Source organism: Sceloporus occidentalis, unplaced genomic scaffold (assembly GCF_023333645.1).
Source record: "Sceloporus occidentalis isolate IW3139 unplaced genomic scaffold, rSceOcc1.0.p SCAF_9, whole genome shotgun sequence".
Taxonomy (NCBI): Eukaryota; Metazoa; Chordata; class Lepidosauria; order Squamata; family Phrynosomatidae; genus Sceloporus; species Sceloporus occidentalis.
In genome coordinates, this window is record NW_028316989.1 from 28791555 (window position 1) to 28807408 (window position 15854).

At 41.4% G+C, this 15854-nt stretch overlaps 1 protein-coding gene across 1 annotated transcript in view; it reads left to right on the forward strand.

The window, feature by feature from the left end:
- The window catches only part of LOC149307138 (myotubularin-related protein 10-like), a 54329-nt gene that overhangs the window by 25897 nt on the left and 12578 nt on the right, over positions 1-15854 (forward strand). The window contains exons 6-15 of the mRNA XM_089538368.1: positions 4018-4108; positions 5999-6155; positions 6520-6607; positions 8639-8727; positions 9271-9401; positions 9949-10018; positions 10381-10451; positions 12124-12293; positions 13429-13599; positions 15111-15293. Coding sequence (XP_089394494.1) covers positions 4018-4108; positions 5999-6155; positions 6520-6607; positions 8639-8727; positions 9271-9401; positions 9949-10018; positions 10381-10451; positions 12124-12293; positions 13429-13599; positions 15111-15293 — 1221 coding nt within the window. The remainder of the gene's footprint in view (positions 1-4017; positions 4109-5998; positions 6156-6519; positions 6608-8638; positions 8728-9270; positions 9402-9948; positions 10019-10380; positions 10452-12123; positions 12294-13428; positions 13600-15110; positions 15294-15854) is intronic.

Consider the following 15854-nt stretch of genomic DNA (forward strand, 5'->3'; position numbering starts at 1 on the left):
TAAAAATGATGATACGAAATGCTTAAAATATCAAGCACAGTCATGAGGTGCAGGAACAAGAAAGACTTTTGAATGCTCTTTTGGCACTAACACACCATGCTGCCTGTGTGGCACATTGTATTCATGTGAGCAGGTTTTGCAGATGAAGCATGTGGCTTGGAGAGGACTCCTGTGTGTTTCAGTGTTTTGCCAGGGATTATTAGCAGTCAAATGGAGCATGTCCAATATCTTAAGGACAATACCATAGGCTTCCTTCCATAGCAGTTCTGTTCTCTGCTTCAACTGTAATGGGGTTATTGTATCATCTCTATATGGTTAATGTCCCCAGACTTACAAGCTTATTTTCTACCCCGGTCTCAGATTCTTGTTATGAGAACTGTGCTGTTTTTTCTTTAGCCATCTCAAGGGAGAGAATTTGCACAAAAGAGAAAAGGAAGGGGAATAAGCACACTGCCAATATTCTAGCTATGCCGAAGGGATCAGTAATGTTACACCTGTGCCAGAGGAGTCTGTGTCTTCCTACTTTACATTTTCTTAACAAAAAGCAGGAGAATGATCCTAGGGGTGGTGCACATGTAGTTCATCTTACTACTATTCTGTTTTTGGTTGGGTTTGAACACACTTCCTTGCTTAGCAACAGATTGCCCTGGGCTTTTTTATGCTTTCCACTTGGTATTTCCCTCCAAGCATGATGCTTGAAATCCTTCCCTGTTTCCACCTGAAAGAGGAAGAAGCCCTTCAGCTCTTCTCTTTTGCAAAAAAGAATCCCCAGTGAGTTGCTGGAGCTATTTACACAGGAATGCTCTGGCCATCTGACTACTTTTGTTACTGCCAGCCTTCCTTAACCTTTTCCCTTTTCTGTTCACACTGGTGTGGAAATAGGGTCATGCTACTAATTTTGGGGAGACAGAACCAAAAAGGTAGGATTGTAACGGTGCCAGTGGTTTCTTCATCTCCTCTGCAGTGTGCAACACTGGGATCCCTAGCACTTGTTGCCCAAACGGAATTAATGTTCCCCATCCCATTCATCTCTGTGAGAATATGTGGAATTGCTGACAGTAGATTTTCTAATTTTGTGCCCTTACTGTTAAAACCGCTGTGCCTGGCAATATATTCTCTGCACATAAAAGAGAACAAGGAACTGTGTTGGCAGCACATATTTTGCAATCCTGACCCACCCCTCTCCATCTCCATACCCTTTATTCAAAAAGTAAGTTCGGCATATTTTCAGGAAGACTTATGTTGTATTTGATAGCAAGCTCTTGTGATGTGTATGTGTGCGTATATATATTTAAAGTCTATTGTCATACTTAACCAGAGGTATTATCCCACAACCCTGATGAACTGAGAAGCTTCCAGCCCCAGTGAAGAATCCTGATGTTTTTAAGTCGCAAATCAGAAACCTGTGACCTCTCAGTTTTGTTGGACTCCATCTCCCATCGGTTCCAATGAGTGTTGCCAGTAATGAGGGATAATAGGAGTTGGAGTTTGACAAAATCTGAAGGCCCATAGGCCTTGAACAGGTCTTTAACTGTTTTTAAATATCTGAAGGGATGTCATGTCGAAGATGGAGTGAGCTTGTTTTCTGCTGCTTCAGAAATGAGAATACAAACCCGTGGACTGTAATGACAAGAGAAGAGTTTCTTCCTAAACATTAGGGAAAACTTTTGTGACTTTAAGAGCTGTTCAGCAGGAGAACAGATTGTCTCAGAAGGTGGTAGGCCCTCAATGGAGGTTTCAGAGGATGGCAAAGGACTCTCCTTTTTTGGAAGTCTTTAAACAGAGTTCATTGGACATCTCCCAGGTATATTGCAGTTGCGATTTCTTTGTGGCCTCCCCCTGTTCTAAGATTCTGTGGCTCTATGAGGTGCATCACCTCTGATTTACATCTACCTGAGTCATCTATGTGCATTGTATGTGCAATCAGCTTGAATAATGAGCTGGTGGGTAAATGTGAGAATGTTGAGCTCTGCCTTGTTCAAGTTCATTTTTCAGCTGTTTTTGCTGTCAAACTAGATCTGAAAAGTCCAAAGAAAGACCAGTCAGGTGGGTGTGGGAGGAAGTCAAGGGAGGGGAAGTGGAGTGTAAGCAGAGGCCATGGAAGAATTCAGTCAGCAACTTTGGAGGAAATGATATATTTTTAAGTAGAAATCAAAAGCAACACTTTTCTTTTGAAACTGGAGGAGTTCCTTCGGATGATTCGATGGGATAGCAAAGAATTATGAACTTTGGCAAGGATTAATTGTTAGTAAAATCAGATATGGTTTTGAGTTTCTCTTTATCCCCTGGGGTTTTTAGTTTTCCTCTGTGTGTGCTTGGATTTCTCTTTAAAGAGAAAGTTTATTCAAGAGCTCAGTGCATATGTTGACCTCCATCCGACACAAGAGACTGCAATGTTTGTGACTGTGGCTGCTTCCTCAGCGGTTTGTCTGGCAAAACTGTACCTGCCCCAAGCAAGGTACTCTTTAAATAAAGAGCACATGTTGCACGAGGTGGTGTTGCTCTCCTTGCTTTCTTGACTGTGAGTCTAGTCACAGTTTATTGACATTGCAACAAGGTGGTGGCACGTGTGCATCTGTGTGTGCAAGAGAGAGAGAGAGAGAAACAAGGCTCAGCTTTGCATTTGCTCCCCTCTTGATATGACAACAGGAATAGAAAGTTGGGGCAGCTGAGCTTGTAAGACACTGGGCATCTTACAAAATTTGCTCTTTGCCCACTAAGTAGTTCTGGGGTGCATTCGAGTGAGCAATTATTAACTAAAGAAATGTTTTCTCCCAGCAGACGGGGGGGGGGGGGAATTGACCTTTCTCCTTTTCTGTGGCATTCCTCGTACTTGAAGGCATTTGCAATCTGACATTAAGAAATTGCTTCCCTTAAAATCCTTGACAATAGCCCTAGTGTGTACACTTGCACTCTAAGGCGTAAGCAGCAAACAAATCAGCCTTTTAGTAGGGAAGCAAATCAAGTTTCAAGGCATCCATTAGCTTCTCTTAGACGTTCCACGTGACGGTTGTTTTCAACCTAATGTTGGCTTCCAAGGGTTGTTTCTGATGTTCCATTTGTGTTTCTCACAAAAGCAAGGAAGGAAGTGAGGAGAAAATGCACAGCATGTTTAGTAACAGCACCAGGCAATAGCGTTCCAGCCTTAATGGAAATGGTGGGAATCTATGTACATTAGGACTTTTCAGTGTGACAGGTTGAAATATGTGAAACACTTATTTTTTAAAATATCAGCAGAAATCTCTTTTCCTGGTGGTTGAAAAAAGGAAATTAACATTTTGGACAAATAATTTAAAACAAAAAAAACCCACCTAACAGCATGTCTGTGCAACACATTCTTTCAGAATGAGTGAAGTATTCGTCATATTAAAAGAGTATTGCTAATACCAATTCACCTTGCTGCAAATATTTTATATCTAAGATTGAAGGACATTAATGTTGGCATCGCTATTGCATCTAGCTAGATTACCGATCCCCCTCCCCAAAAAATGCTTCCTAAGAATCTATGTTGCCACGGTGCTTGACATTGTAATAGCATAAAGGGCATCTTTGGGGTATCTGATCTAGGAGAATGATTTTGAAGTGCCTGGCATTTTGCTCTCGGCGTGTGGTGGCAGTGCCTTTGTGCACAACACAGCCTCCAATTTCTCTTTCTTCCCATTTCCTCAGACTCTTCCATTTTTTTTATGAGTACTGAAACATCTCAAAACAAAAGTGCACAGCTGAATAACGTGCAAGAATTTAAGCTTGTTCCTGTTCCTGGGAGTGGGCAGCTGTAAAAGTCCAAAAAGCTGCATTAGCCTCAAGGAGATGGGGGGTGGGCTTCACCACAACTAACAAACACACATTTTTGTCCCCAAATACCTTCTAGAGAACATAGAGGGCATTTTAATTTTTTTATATCCACAGGCCACAAAAGCAGCCCTAAGGGGCCACACTTTGCCCATACCTGTAGTAAAAAGTCATGGGAGCCAGTTTGCTCACCATAAATCTTTATGTTTCTGTGTTCTCATTCAGGTGTGCCTTGCGATAGCTCATTATTCCCAGCCAGCAGATCTCCAGCTCCTCTTTGCGTTTGAATATGTGAGCAAGAAGTACAATAATCCAGGTAATGAAGATATTCATATGTCTGTGTGAAGAGACATTATAAGATATATTATATTGTTTTAGATGGTACCAGAATGTTTTACTGTGCGTTTATATGCCTCGACTTAACAAGGTACATACTATTTTTAAATACTTCTGTGTTCATCGGAGTAATAAAAACTTGCGCAGAAAGTATTTGAGGCCTCTTAACGCTAGTCTCGGTCCCTTAAATCCCTTCTGTTTAATGTGCCTTGGTTTGCTAGGAAGGCAGATAAGCCCCCCTCGCATCAGGTTTGTTCTCCTGCCCTTCTCTGGGCAGTAAGTCTCTCTTATGGTGGCATTGCAGGAGGATTTGTATCACTGGGGACACCATTTCTTCTTTTCCTAGAGGCTTGCTAGGCAGTCCAAGCTTTTCCCACTCAGATGCTGCTGAGTTGGAGCGCATCCTCTCTGCTCAAGCTCAGTCCCCCAACTGAACCTTGTCAGTTAGGTAAGCTTGCAAAAGATGCCTTTGGCACTTGGTTTCTTTAGCATAATGATATTGAATCTCCTAGACTGGATCATTTACTGAAGGCATTTTGATTTGTTATTGACCTTTGGAAGTAAAGCAACATGGCCTCTGTATAGCCAGGCCTTAGTGCCCTGGCAGAATATTCCCAGGTTCCAATCCTCAGAGCCTCCAAGCAGAACTAGAAAAGAGCCCGGTCTGAAACCCTGGGGACCCATAGCTGCCAATCAGAGTTGACAATACTGCTCTAAATGGACTGAAGGTCTCTCTCAATATAAGATAGTTTCATACGTTCCTCTCTGTCAAGATTATAATGAAACTATGAAGACATCGGCACATCTTTTTCAGTCTCAAAAGACACTTAGGTAGTTTTGGATCATGGTCTAAATGTTTCTTTTGTATGGAGTGGGGAGTGCTTTTTACATGGTAATATGTTCAGCCTCACTTTAGAATACATTTGCAGCCCTGTTCATTATGGACCTCTGCCCCATTTCCATGAGTAGACAATTTGAGTAGAGCAAGCCATTGAAGGTTCACTATTGGAAACCATCTTAAGAGAGAAACAATTGAGAAAGGACTATGGCAGTACAGAATTCACTAGGTAGCTTTGTATTTGGTATACTAGAATCAGATGCCTAAGCCCACCAGAGCCTCTGAGAGCATTACATTTATCCTTACAGCTCCTGTAAAGTATACAGTGGTCCCCCGGGTTACGAAATTAATTCGTTCCGCGGTTAATTTCGTAACCCGAAAACCTTCGTAACCCGAATTGCCATAGGCGCTAATAGAAAAAAAGCCGCGGCTCCGCCGCGGCTCCATTTGAAACAGCGCCGGGGTTTTTTCGTAACCCGAAAAAACCTTCGTAAGCCGAAGCAATAAATCCCTATGGGATTTATTCGTATCCCGAAAATTTCGTACCCCGGGTAATTCGTATCCCGGGGTACCACTGTAGTAGCAGATGAAAATACATCAGTACATGGTACTGGCATTTCAAGTCTGTGTTTGTTAGAATATAGCTAGACCCAGAAGGGAATATAACCCATCTGTTTTTGTGGGAACTAGCAAAGATGGACTTGGAAGATTACAAACTTGTTTATGTAAGCTAGGGGTGGACAGAGTGAATCTCACAGCCCACATGCAGGCCTCCAACCCCCTCATCTGTTAAAAGTTAAATAGTGACATTGCTGTTTTGAGAAGGACTGCAAAGGAAAACAGGTATTTGGGTTTGCTGTGTAGGGGGCTACAATTTGGGAGTGAGGAATGGCCCCTGCCTCCCATGAAGTCATTCTTCCCTCAGCATAAACTAAAATCAGAATTGGTAATTCCACATGCTTCTTTGTAAATGTTTGTTTTCTGCATTTCTGTGGTACAATTTAGATTTTAAAAACATTCTTTTTCTTCTAGCCAAAAAGGTGAATGGGTTAGACCCTGGAGGAGGTGGCGGTGGCCAGCAAACCCCATTATTTGAAACATACTCAGACTGGGATAGAGAGATCAAGAGAACTGGTGCGTCAGAATGGCGTGTGTGTTCAGTCAATGAAGGCTATATGATATCTACCTGGTGAGTTTGCTCTTTTGTCCGTGGAGGGGGAGGTCCATTGCGATTAGAACGGTCATAATAAATATGGCATGTCCATAGTTTTCTCATTTGGTAAACTGGCAAAACCCAGATGCTTTCAGGAGTTGAACATTTGTTCACAGGGCAGCTGAAGTGAGGCAGACATTTCACTTTTTAAAGAGGTGCTAATTCTAAATTACTCTGAATTTTATCTTAAAGATACCTGCCATTCTTTTCCCCTCCATGATGGGAGGAAAACACCAAAGCTTGTCTGAAATGTTGTCTTTGACTTCAGAAACTGCAAAGCTATTTTGAAAAGACACTCCTTAAAAAAGCTCTCATGTATCTTTCCTGTCTTGTCCCCAAGTCTTCCAGAATACTTCGTGGTGCCATCATCTTTGGCAGATCAAGATCTCAAGCTCTATTCCTATTCCTTCACTGGGAGACGGATGCCAGTAAGTGTGAAAATAATATCGATAGCTGGGGATGTAATTCTTTTGTTTTCTCAAAAGAAGCAGTATGTGACTTTAGTATTTTTCTTCCTGCTACAAGGAAGCACGGATTTCAAAGATATTCACAATCATGACCTTATTCTGTGCAAAATACACATGTGGGAATTTTCTGCACAGGAAACAGGGTTCTTGTTTGTTTGTTTTTGCACAGAAGATATTTCTCTGCAGAAAACAATAAATAAATAAATAAAACTTTTATTTATATACCGCCCTTCCATTGATCAGGGCGGTGAACAACATAATATGCTGTTGCTGGTGATTTATTCTTTGCAGAATTCACATACGGATGTTTTATTTTCCTCAATTTTATTTGAATGATATATTCTTTGCTAAAACCCCACTAATTGCAAGTTCTGTGCACAATAATTCCTGAACTGTAAAGATTCTTTTCAGTCCAGGATTCTTCTCCTCACAGGTGCCAGACACTCAAGACACACATTTTTAAAAACCATATTTTAGATACTGTCATTTATTCTTGGCATGTCTGTTGATAACTACTATTCTGTGACTCCTGGAGTACAGTGGGACAGATCTGTAGGTTTCAGCAAGAAATCTCACCTCAAAAAGATGGCATGTATATAAATGAACTCAGGGCAGTCATGGCTTCCTTGATTGAACCAATCCTTTTGTAATGTGGTCTTTCTCTTTTGCTATTGACTTCTGCTTTTCAGAGTGTTAGCATTTTTTTCCAGTCACATTACCATATATACTCAACTATAAGTCGAGAAATTTATGCCCAAATATTGACCCTAAAATCTGGGGTCGAGTTATACATGGGTCAATACAGTTACCATGGCTTGAGATCGACTGGAGGACAGTTAACAACAACAACAAACAGTAATAATGCTCATAAAGCTCCTTTAAAAAGTAGCCCTGATGTCCCACTCTCTGTGCCTCGGCAGCGCTTGCTGAAAGAGCTGTGAGACCAGTGTGAGTGTGCATGGAGTGATTCCCTTCTCAATCCTATCTCCAAACTTTTCTTTCTCCTCTTTGCATTTCCCCCATTTTCCCTCCGTTTGCAAGCTGATCTCCAAACCTTGCCTCCTCTTTGCATTTCTCCATTTTCCCTCCATTTGCAAGCTGATCTCCAAACCTTTGCTTCTCCTCCTCCTCCTTGCATTTCCTGTGAAAACCAAGCTTCTCTTTTTCCCCCTCCACTTCCACTTCAAAGCCAACCTTAAAATCTGTCTCCTAAATTCTGCCCTCGACTTATCCACGGGGTATATCAAAATCCAAGATTTTAATCCTAAAACCTTCCTTCAACTTATACATGAGGTGGACTTGTACACGAGTATATATGGTATGTCCAAAGTACAATAGCCCCATTTTAGCCTTCTTTGGCTTAGGGTTGATTTGCTCTGAGTTCAGGATTGATATGTTTGGAGGCTTTCTGGCTGCACAAGATAGCAGCAGAACTCTTCAAATACATCGTTCTTGCTTTTCTTCACTGCTTAGCTTTCACCCCACACAGAACTCTGAAATACTATGGCATGACAATCCTGACTTTGGCGCGTTCCAGACGGGCCCTATTGGGCGCTGTTGTTACATGTGAGGGGCGGCGCTTCCTGACGCACCTTGCCCCTCACACGTAACGAGGGCGTCAAAATGGTGGCACCCTATTCAGATGGGCACCACCATTTATGACATGACGGCCGCCTAACGTCTGCACGTCTCAGCACCCTTGTGACGCCGCTTTTTGCGGGTTCTTCTTGCTGCACGGGGGAACTGCGCGGTTTGTCCACTGCGGTTCCCTCGTGCAGCAAACACGGGTGCAGGCAGACCGCCCTTTTGGGTGGTCTGTAAAGCGCCTTTATTATTTAATGACATTTCTTTACAGTTGAGGATCTGCTCTAGTTTCTTTTTTAGTTGCTTTTCCAGTTCTTAGCCTTGTTAAGGTTTTTTTGAGTGCAGTTCTCAACAATCTTTTATGCAACATGTACTTTATCTTTAAAACATGCCTTGCTCTCCTTCTAGATGTGGTGCTGGAATCATCCCAATGGAAGTGCCCTTGTGAGGATGGCCAACATAAAGGATTCTTTGCAGCAGAGAAAAATAGACCAGCGGTAAAGAATGTTACTGTTCTTTGAGGTCTCTGTGACTCCCATATGGGTTGGATTTAGCCAGTGTTAATGATGCTGCATGCTGTTTTGGCCAGAGGATGATGGGAGTTGTAGTCAACCACATCTCCAGCATGCTGGGTTGGGGAAGGTGGGTGTGACTTATAATAATATATAATACATTTGAAGTGGCTGCTAATGCAGTTTTTTGTGTCATTCAGTCTCAACAGAAGTTGCATAGACAACTTTAAAAACCTTATTAGGAGTTATTCATACTCTTCCTTCAAAATCAAAAGATACTGAGAATTCTTTATATTACATAAATGGTGTTTCCATAAAGATGCTTCACTTTCACTTCAGCCATGATTCACAACCCTGGATTCTGATCCTGACTTGAGGAGGGGGGGAATGTTGAAATACTTAGTGAGGAGCCAGCTGGTGAGGATGGATGATGAGGCAGAGTTCTTTGCCATGTTTGCTACTTATTTTAGACCAAAGTAAGTTTCTCGGTTAAAGAAGTGTGATTTCTATCACTTTTATCGCTGCTAGGATTTGCAATGCAATCACCAGAAGCCATCCACAGAGAAGCGATGTTTACAAGTCTGACTTGGACAAAGGTTTGCCGAATATCCAAGAAATCCAATCTGCCTTTCTCAAACTGAAGCAATTATGTGTGAATGGTACGTCCTTCAAACCTGTTTGACTGCTCATCTGTGAAGGAATGAATGCACGTAGTTTAAGTGGGTCATGATACAGATACAGAAAGGGTGGTCAAGATCCTTGTAGCTATGATACATAGCTGTGACGCATCTCCCATCCTATGCCTCCCAACCCACCTTTTCTCAGCTGCAACCCCCAACATGACAATTTCAAGGCTGTGGGAGGGAGTAGTAGAGCAACATGTCTAGCTGTCTTCCTATAGCTGGAAGCATAGCGACAGGCATCCTCTAGAGGTCCCTGCAGATGATATCACTATTCATACAACTATAAGAAGAAAGCTGAACTCTTACCTGTTCCACTCCCCACAGCCCAAAAAATGGGCATGTGGTGTGTGTGGGGGCAGGTAGGTAATCAGCCAAGAAAATGTGGATTGGAGACGTCAGTCATTGCACGGTCTATAGAAAATTCCAACCTCCACATAGGGAGGAATGTGGATGGATGGTTAGATAAAAAGATACGAAGATTTTAGTCCTATTCTTTTAAAATGCCTGTTCTTTCTGATTGCAGAACCTTTTGAAGAAACAGAAGAGAAATGGTTGTCCTTGTTGGATAATTCACGGTGGCTAGAGTATGTGAGGTACGTCCAGAAACAGTAATTAAAAGAGAGAGAGAGTGGATTGTCTTGAGTCATAGAAGTATTATAAAATGTAATTCTGGGTCCTGAGACTTGAAGGAGAGGTACTTAGGGGGATTCTTTGTGCATACATTTAACTGAAAACACAAGACGTGAGCATGTGATATTCTCAAGCTGGAGTGATCAACTTCACTAAATATTAGTGTGTGCTCAATATTAATGGTGGTTTCATTCTGGACCCGTTGACCAATTTGGCCACTTATTTTGGGGACTGAATGACTTATTAAGTATTAAACCATTTTAAATAAATGCAAGTCACTCAGTATTTTGGGGTTGCTTTATTTTATTTTGTCTCTTTGGTGCAGACTCTTCCTGAAGCATTCTGCAGAACTTGTGTACATGTTGGATAGTAAGCATGTTTCAGTAGTTTTACAAGGTAAGCCCCTTGAGTTTGGGTTTTTGAAAAAACATGTTGAAATTGCTGCAGACATTAACCCACCGTAATTAGGCATCTAAAGCCATTACAGCTACTTAACTTGACATCCTGACACTATGATTAAGCTGAACTCATCCATTTCTTTCCCATGTATTTATCCCTGAAGTGTAGCATAAACAGAGCTCTTCTCACCCAGCTTCTCACATGTGCTTTTCTGAGACATAGATCTATGCATAATGACAGTTTGATTGTCATATAAATGATGCTTAGAATTAGATGTGGAGGTGCTGTAAAATGGATCTCAATAGGCACAATAAAACGCAAGTTCCTCTGGGGGAGTGTGCGCACACACCTAGTCATGTGCTGACATGGCGACGTTGTGAATTTCACTTTTTTTTTAAGGCAAGTAAGAGGTGGTTCGTGATTGCTTTCATCTGAAATATTCATTGGCATTCATTGGCAATCTCTCATCCAAGTACTAACTAGGCCTGACACCACTTAGCTTCCAAGATCAGACAGGATCTGGTGCCTTGAGGATACTATGCATTAATCTCTCAACTATCTCCGTAATTTCTCTCCTCTTTTGATGACAAAGAAAAACAAAGAGGCATTTTCTTTCCTGGTACAAACAGAAGAAAAATACAAATCACTTCCCTTTCTGCTTTTGTAGTCTTGAAGCAGTCCCCTAAAACTAATCTAGTGTATTTGAATGTCCAGTACTTTTCTTCTTGAGACATGCAGCTCCTTCTTCCTCTTCTGCCCCAAAGCACCAAGAATGGAATTGATTATTGTTGCTGTTCACTGCTGGTTCCTTGCATACTATCTGGTGTTGTTTGTTGAGTAGCAGGAATTGGGAGGCAGCCCCTTAAAAAGAATCTTCTAATCTAGCAGTAACCTTTCCATTACATGTGAGGTAGTGCTATGTTTCCGTAGAGAAAAAGGAGACTGCATTTAAAATGTAACACGTAGAAGGAGAAACAGGATTTGGGCTCTCATTGCAAGAACCTATACATGCCCAGTTTCTTCACAAAGCATTACCATCACCTCCCTGTTCAAATCAAGTTTCCACTTTCCTTGTCATGTCCTTTAGCTCAGCTGTCTTGTCTGTAATTGTCCCATAATTAAAACAGTTTCTTTTTTATGGCCTCTGTGACTCACACATGTAAAACTATAGCCTTATTTTTTTAAAAAGAGTAGCAAAACAGAGCAGCAAGGCTTGTGAAAAAATGTCCATTAAATAAAAACAGTCATTTTGCTCTAAAGGAGAAGTGAGGGTTGCTCACTGAGATGGAGCCAGGTATCTCTAGCTTTTACCATGCAAAATTGGATTCACATAGCTTGTGTGTGTGTGTGTGTGTGTGTGTGTGTGTGTGTGTGTGTGTGTGTGTGTTAAAGAGCCAGCCGTTTTAAAATGGAACGAAATCTCTCCTTTTTATTTATTTTATTTTATTTATTTACGGTATTTATAAGAATGAAATATGTAGCTGTAAAACAGGATATTGGCTGGATGATGTATGAACACAGGAGCTTATAGTTAGTGAAGTGTGTGTGTACTTCATTCGTTTGTGCTGAACAGTGTCGGATGAATAAAAATTCCCAACATTAAATTGCAAATCTTTTACCACTTTCTCCTTACTTCTTTTACTATATTCCTGCCAATCCTTCACCACAGAAGAGGAAGGGAGAGACTTGAGCTGCTGCGTGGCTTCCCTCGTTCAAGTGATGCTGGATCCATATTTTCGGACCATTGTTGGATTTCAAAGCCTGGTTCAGAAGGAGTGGGTCATGGCAGGATATCCATTTCTGGATAGGTGTAACCACTTGAAGAAATCTGACAGAGAGGTAATCGGCTGCAAGAATATGCCTGACCAGACAGAAGTAGTAGCTAGCACTTAAAACATAAATATATACCATAAATGTAGAAGGAATAAAGTAGAAGTGGAACTTAAACAGAAGTATGATATGGAAGTGGGAGCAGTCAAAGAAGAAAAAGTGGAAGTGGAACTAATCTTAGCTTTATGTGATCTTCAAGCAAGACGAGCAAGGGGAAAAAACTGAGCCTAAAGCATACTGTGGCATCAACTCAACTTCCCCTCAGTGTAGTGTAAATATCCACATGCAGATCTATGCTACAGTGAGCCAGATACCCTCCATCAATTTACTGTAAAGCCCTACAAGCTACCCCACATGGACCTCTCCATGCTTTGCAGCAATCAGGCATTATCTGGCTACTTCCCTGATCACAGAAGCTCTGGGACCTCCAGAAGCTTCCTTACAGATCTCAGCACTGATGCCATCCTTGTGTGCCTGGCTATGAGGAGGTAACCAGCCAGACGCATCTGCAATCCTGCTTCCTCTTTGCAAAGCACGGAATAGCTGTGTTGGGCATCTCTAAGGACCTTACATGAAGATTTGGGCATTACAGAGAGAGGAAAGGAAAATCAACCAACCAAAAAAGGGCAGCCACATGTGTAAGGGACACTCATGAATGCAGATGTCCCTAATTGAAATCTGGCCTATGTGTACATTGGATCAAAGGTTTACTGTTGGTTGACTTTTTTAAAAAAAAAACCAGCTTGAGATCTTGGCAAGATCTGAATTGTGTTCTTTGGTTCAATTAGTACACATTGTATTCAGTTTCAGGACACATAGAGTGTGTATATCCCTTTTGTTGTCTGGATTTGGCTCCGGATTCTTAAATAGTTGAAAAGTCAGGGGGGAGTGTGATAGGATTTGTAAGATTTTGACAACCCATAGATTGGTGCTGTTAAACTGCTTTCTCAGGTGAGAGGTAAAGCATGTAGAGTATATACAATATATTTCAATATATTGCACAGTTTCCCCTGTATATTACACTTTTTGATGCTGTGCTATGCTATATACTATTTCATGGCCAAAATAATTTGGTATATCTTTATAATTTGTTTTTGTCAAATGTCTATCCATTACTCCCTCCTCTTCCCAACCCCTTTTTCAGTCACCCTTGTTCTTGCTGTTCCTGGACTGTATCTGGCAACTGCTGGAGCAGTACCCATCCGCCTTTGAGTTCTCTGAAGCTTACTTGACGATACTGTATGACAGTACGCGGATCTCGTTGTTCGGCACCTTCCTCTTCAACTCTCCACATCAGAGAGTAAAGCAGAGCACGGTGGGTGAGAAACAATGTCTGGCCTCAAGTCCCAGCTCAAACAAAGTTGGGAAGGTCCCATCATGGTACATCATCTCACCACTGGGCAAACAGATTGACTTTTTCAACACTTGAAGCTGATCTAACTTGGATCTCAGAGTTATAAAAAGGAGCAGTTAGTATGTTAATTTCTAAAATTTGAGCTATGTCTATTTGTAATTTACATAATTAGTCAAGATCCTGCATTGGGAGACATACAAATTTCCACACAGGTGGAATTACAATGCAACAGATTGACTTTTCCAACACTTGAAGCTGATCTAACTTGGATCTCAGAGTTATAAAAAGGAGCAGTTAGTATGTTAATTTCTAAAATTTGAGCTATATCCCCTCCATACTACCCCCTTAGTTGCTACAGCCCCCTCAGCACAGCCGTTAGTAAATCTTGAAGGGGTCAGAGAAACTTCCTGGTATGTTCCTATAGCTTGGAAGTCCTGGAGAATGCTTTGCATCCAACTATAGGAACATAATTGAATGCTTCTTCCCACCCATGCAAGAGGTAAAAGTTGGGTTGTCAGAGGTATGAGTTTGGTTATTGCACAGTCAGTAGATGATCCCACCACTCGCAACAACTGAATATGTGAGGCAGATGTAAGATGTTGAACTTGTATCCATGTATCTGAGTAACAGGATGCCCACCAATATTTCTAAGCAATGTCTTAACAGCGTGGCCAGTGTCACCTGTCAAGGCCACATTCTACTTAAGTTTGTTGTTATTTGCCTTCAAGTCATTTGGATACTATCATATTTTTATATTGGAAAATCTTAAGTGGTAAATTTCAGACAGACTCTGGAATTGGAGTTTCTTGACATCACGGTGTTTTATACTAGGAGTTCTTGAGGAATTGATTGAAGAGTCTCTAGTTCATAGTGGGTTCTCTTAGCAGGGTATATATAACATAGTTCTGGTGTTTTTTCAGAAGATACCAAAGGCTGTTCTACTGCCCCACTTATAATCAATTATTGGTTGGACGTGGAAGACTGCTAAGCCTGATGGTTAAGAATTAATCCAGATATAAATATTTAGGCAGTGAAAGGTTGTTAAACATGTTTACTCCTCTCTTTAAAAGACTGGGATTGTCTCTTTTGGGAGTAATGCTCTAAAATCAGAATGTGTATGTTAGTGTAGCAACTGATGAAAGGTTTAGAAAGCTGGAGGGATACAATTTAAATGCCAGTTGCTACTTCTACTTATTATTATTATTATTATTATTATTATTATTACATACCCTTTGCTTGCAAAACAAGGCTGGCTTCAGTTTGGATGGAAGACTGGGTTGGGAGAAGCCAGTTGGAAAAAGCAATGGCCAAATAAACTGTTCCTTTGGATATACTTGCATGCCATGTCTTGCTGCTTGGCTTCTGTTTTGGCATCTCAGTCCCCTAATGAGATGGGGAAACATTGTTTTAAAGGCAGGGCTTTTGCCTTTTGTTTCTTGCTGTTGAAACAATCTGGGGTTTCCTTCTCTTAGGAGTTTGCTATAAGCAAAAACATCCAGCTTGGCGATGAGAAAGGCCTGAAATTTCCTTCTGTTTGGGACTGGTCTCTTCAGCACACTGCCAGGGACCGCATGCTGTTTCACAACCCCTGGTACATTGGAAAGAGTGCACCTTGTGTACACAACGGGGCTGTGAAATCCTTTAAGCGGACAAAGGTAAGAACTAGGTGATGAAGGCAAGGCACAATGTTGCAGTTCTGCTCTGAAGAAGGTGATTCTTTGTCCTAAGACTTCTGCATTTGCAGTGCGCTGTTCAGCATAGCCATGGCCTGTTACTGAGTCCTCCCTACTGCTTTGGCTTTTGAAGTAAGCAACTGAAGGGAACAAGCAGTCTCCTTCAGAAATCTCTGACCTTACAACAGTGTGTTTCCTGTCTGCTCATTTCAGAGATATTGCAGGGCATTTTCTTTGTGAGCCGCACTTGAACAATTTATTCTTCAGTAGATTCTGAGATTTGAGCTGGAATCCTGTTGGTTATTCTCAATGGGAGTAGACCCACTTCATCCATTGTGAAATGAGGAATCAATCCAAATAATTCAGCAGCCCTACTTTAGTTAGATCTAACAAGATCTAGGCCAGGGTTACCAAGTTACTGGGAGTCATAAAAATAATAATAATGAATATGACACTGTATTGGATCTGATGCATTTTCACGTTAACACCAATTTTGGGCAAGTAGAACAGAAGTGGATTCAGTTTTTAGCTATGAACAGAATA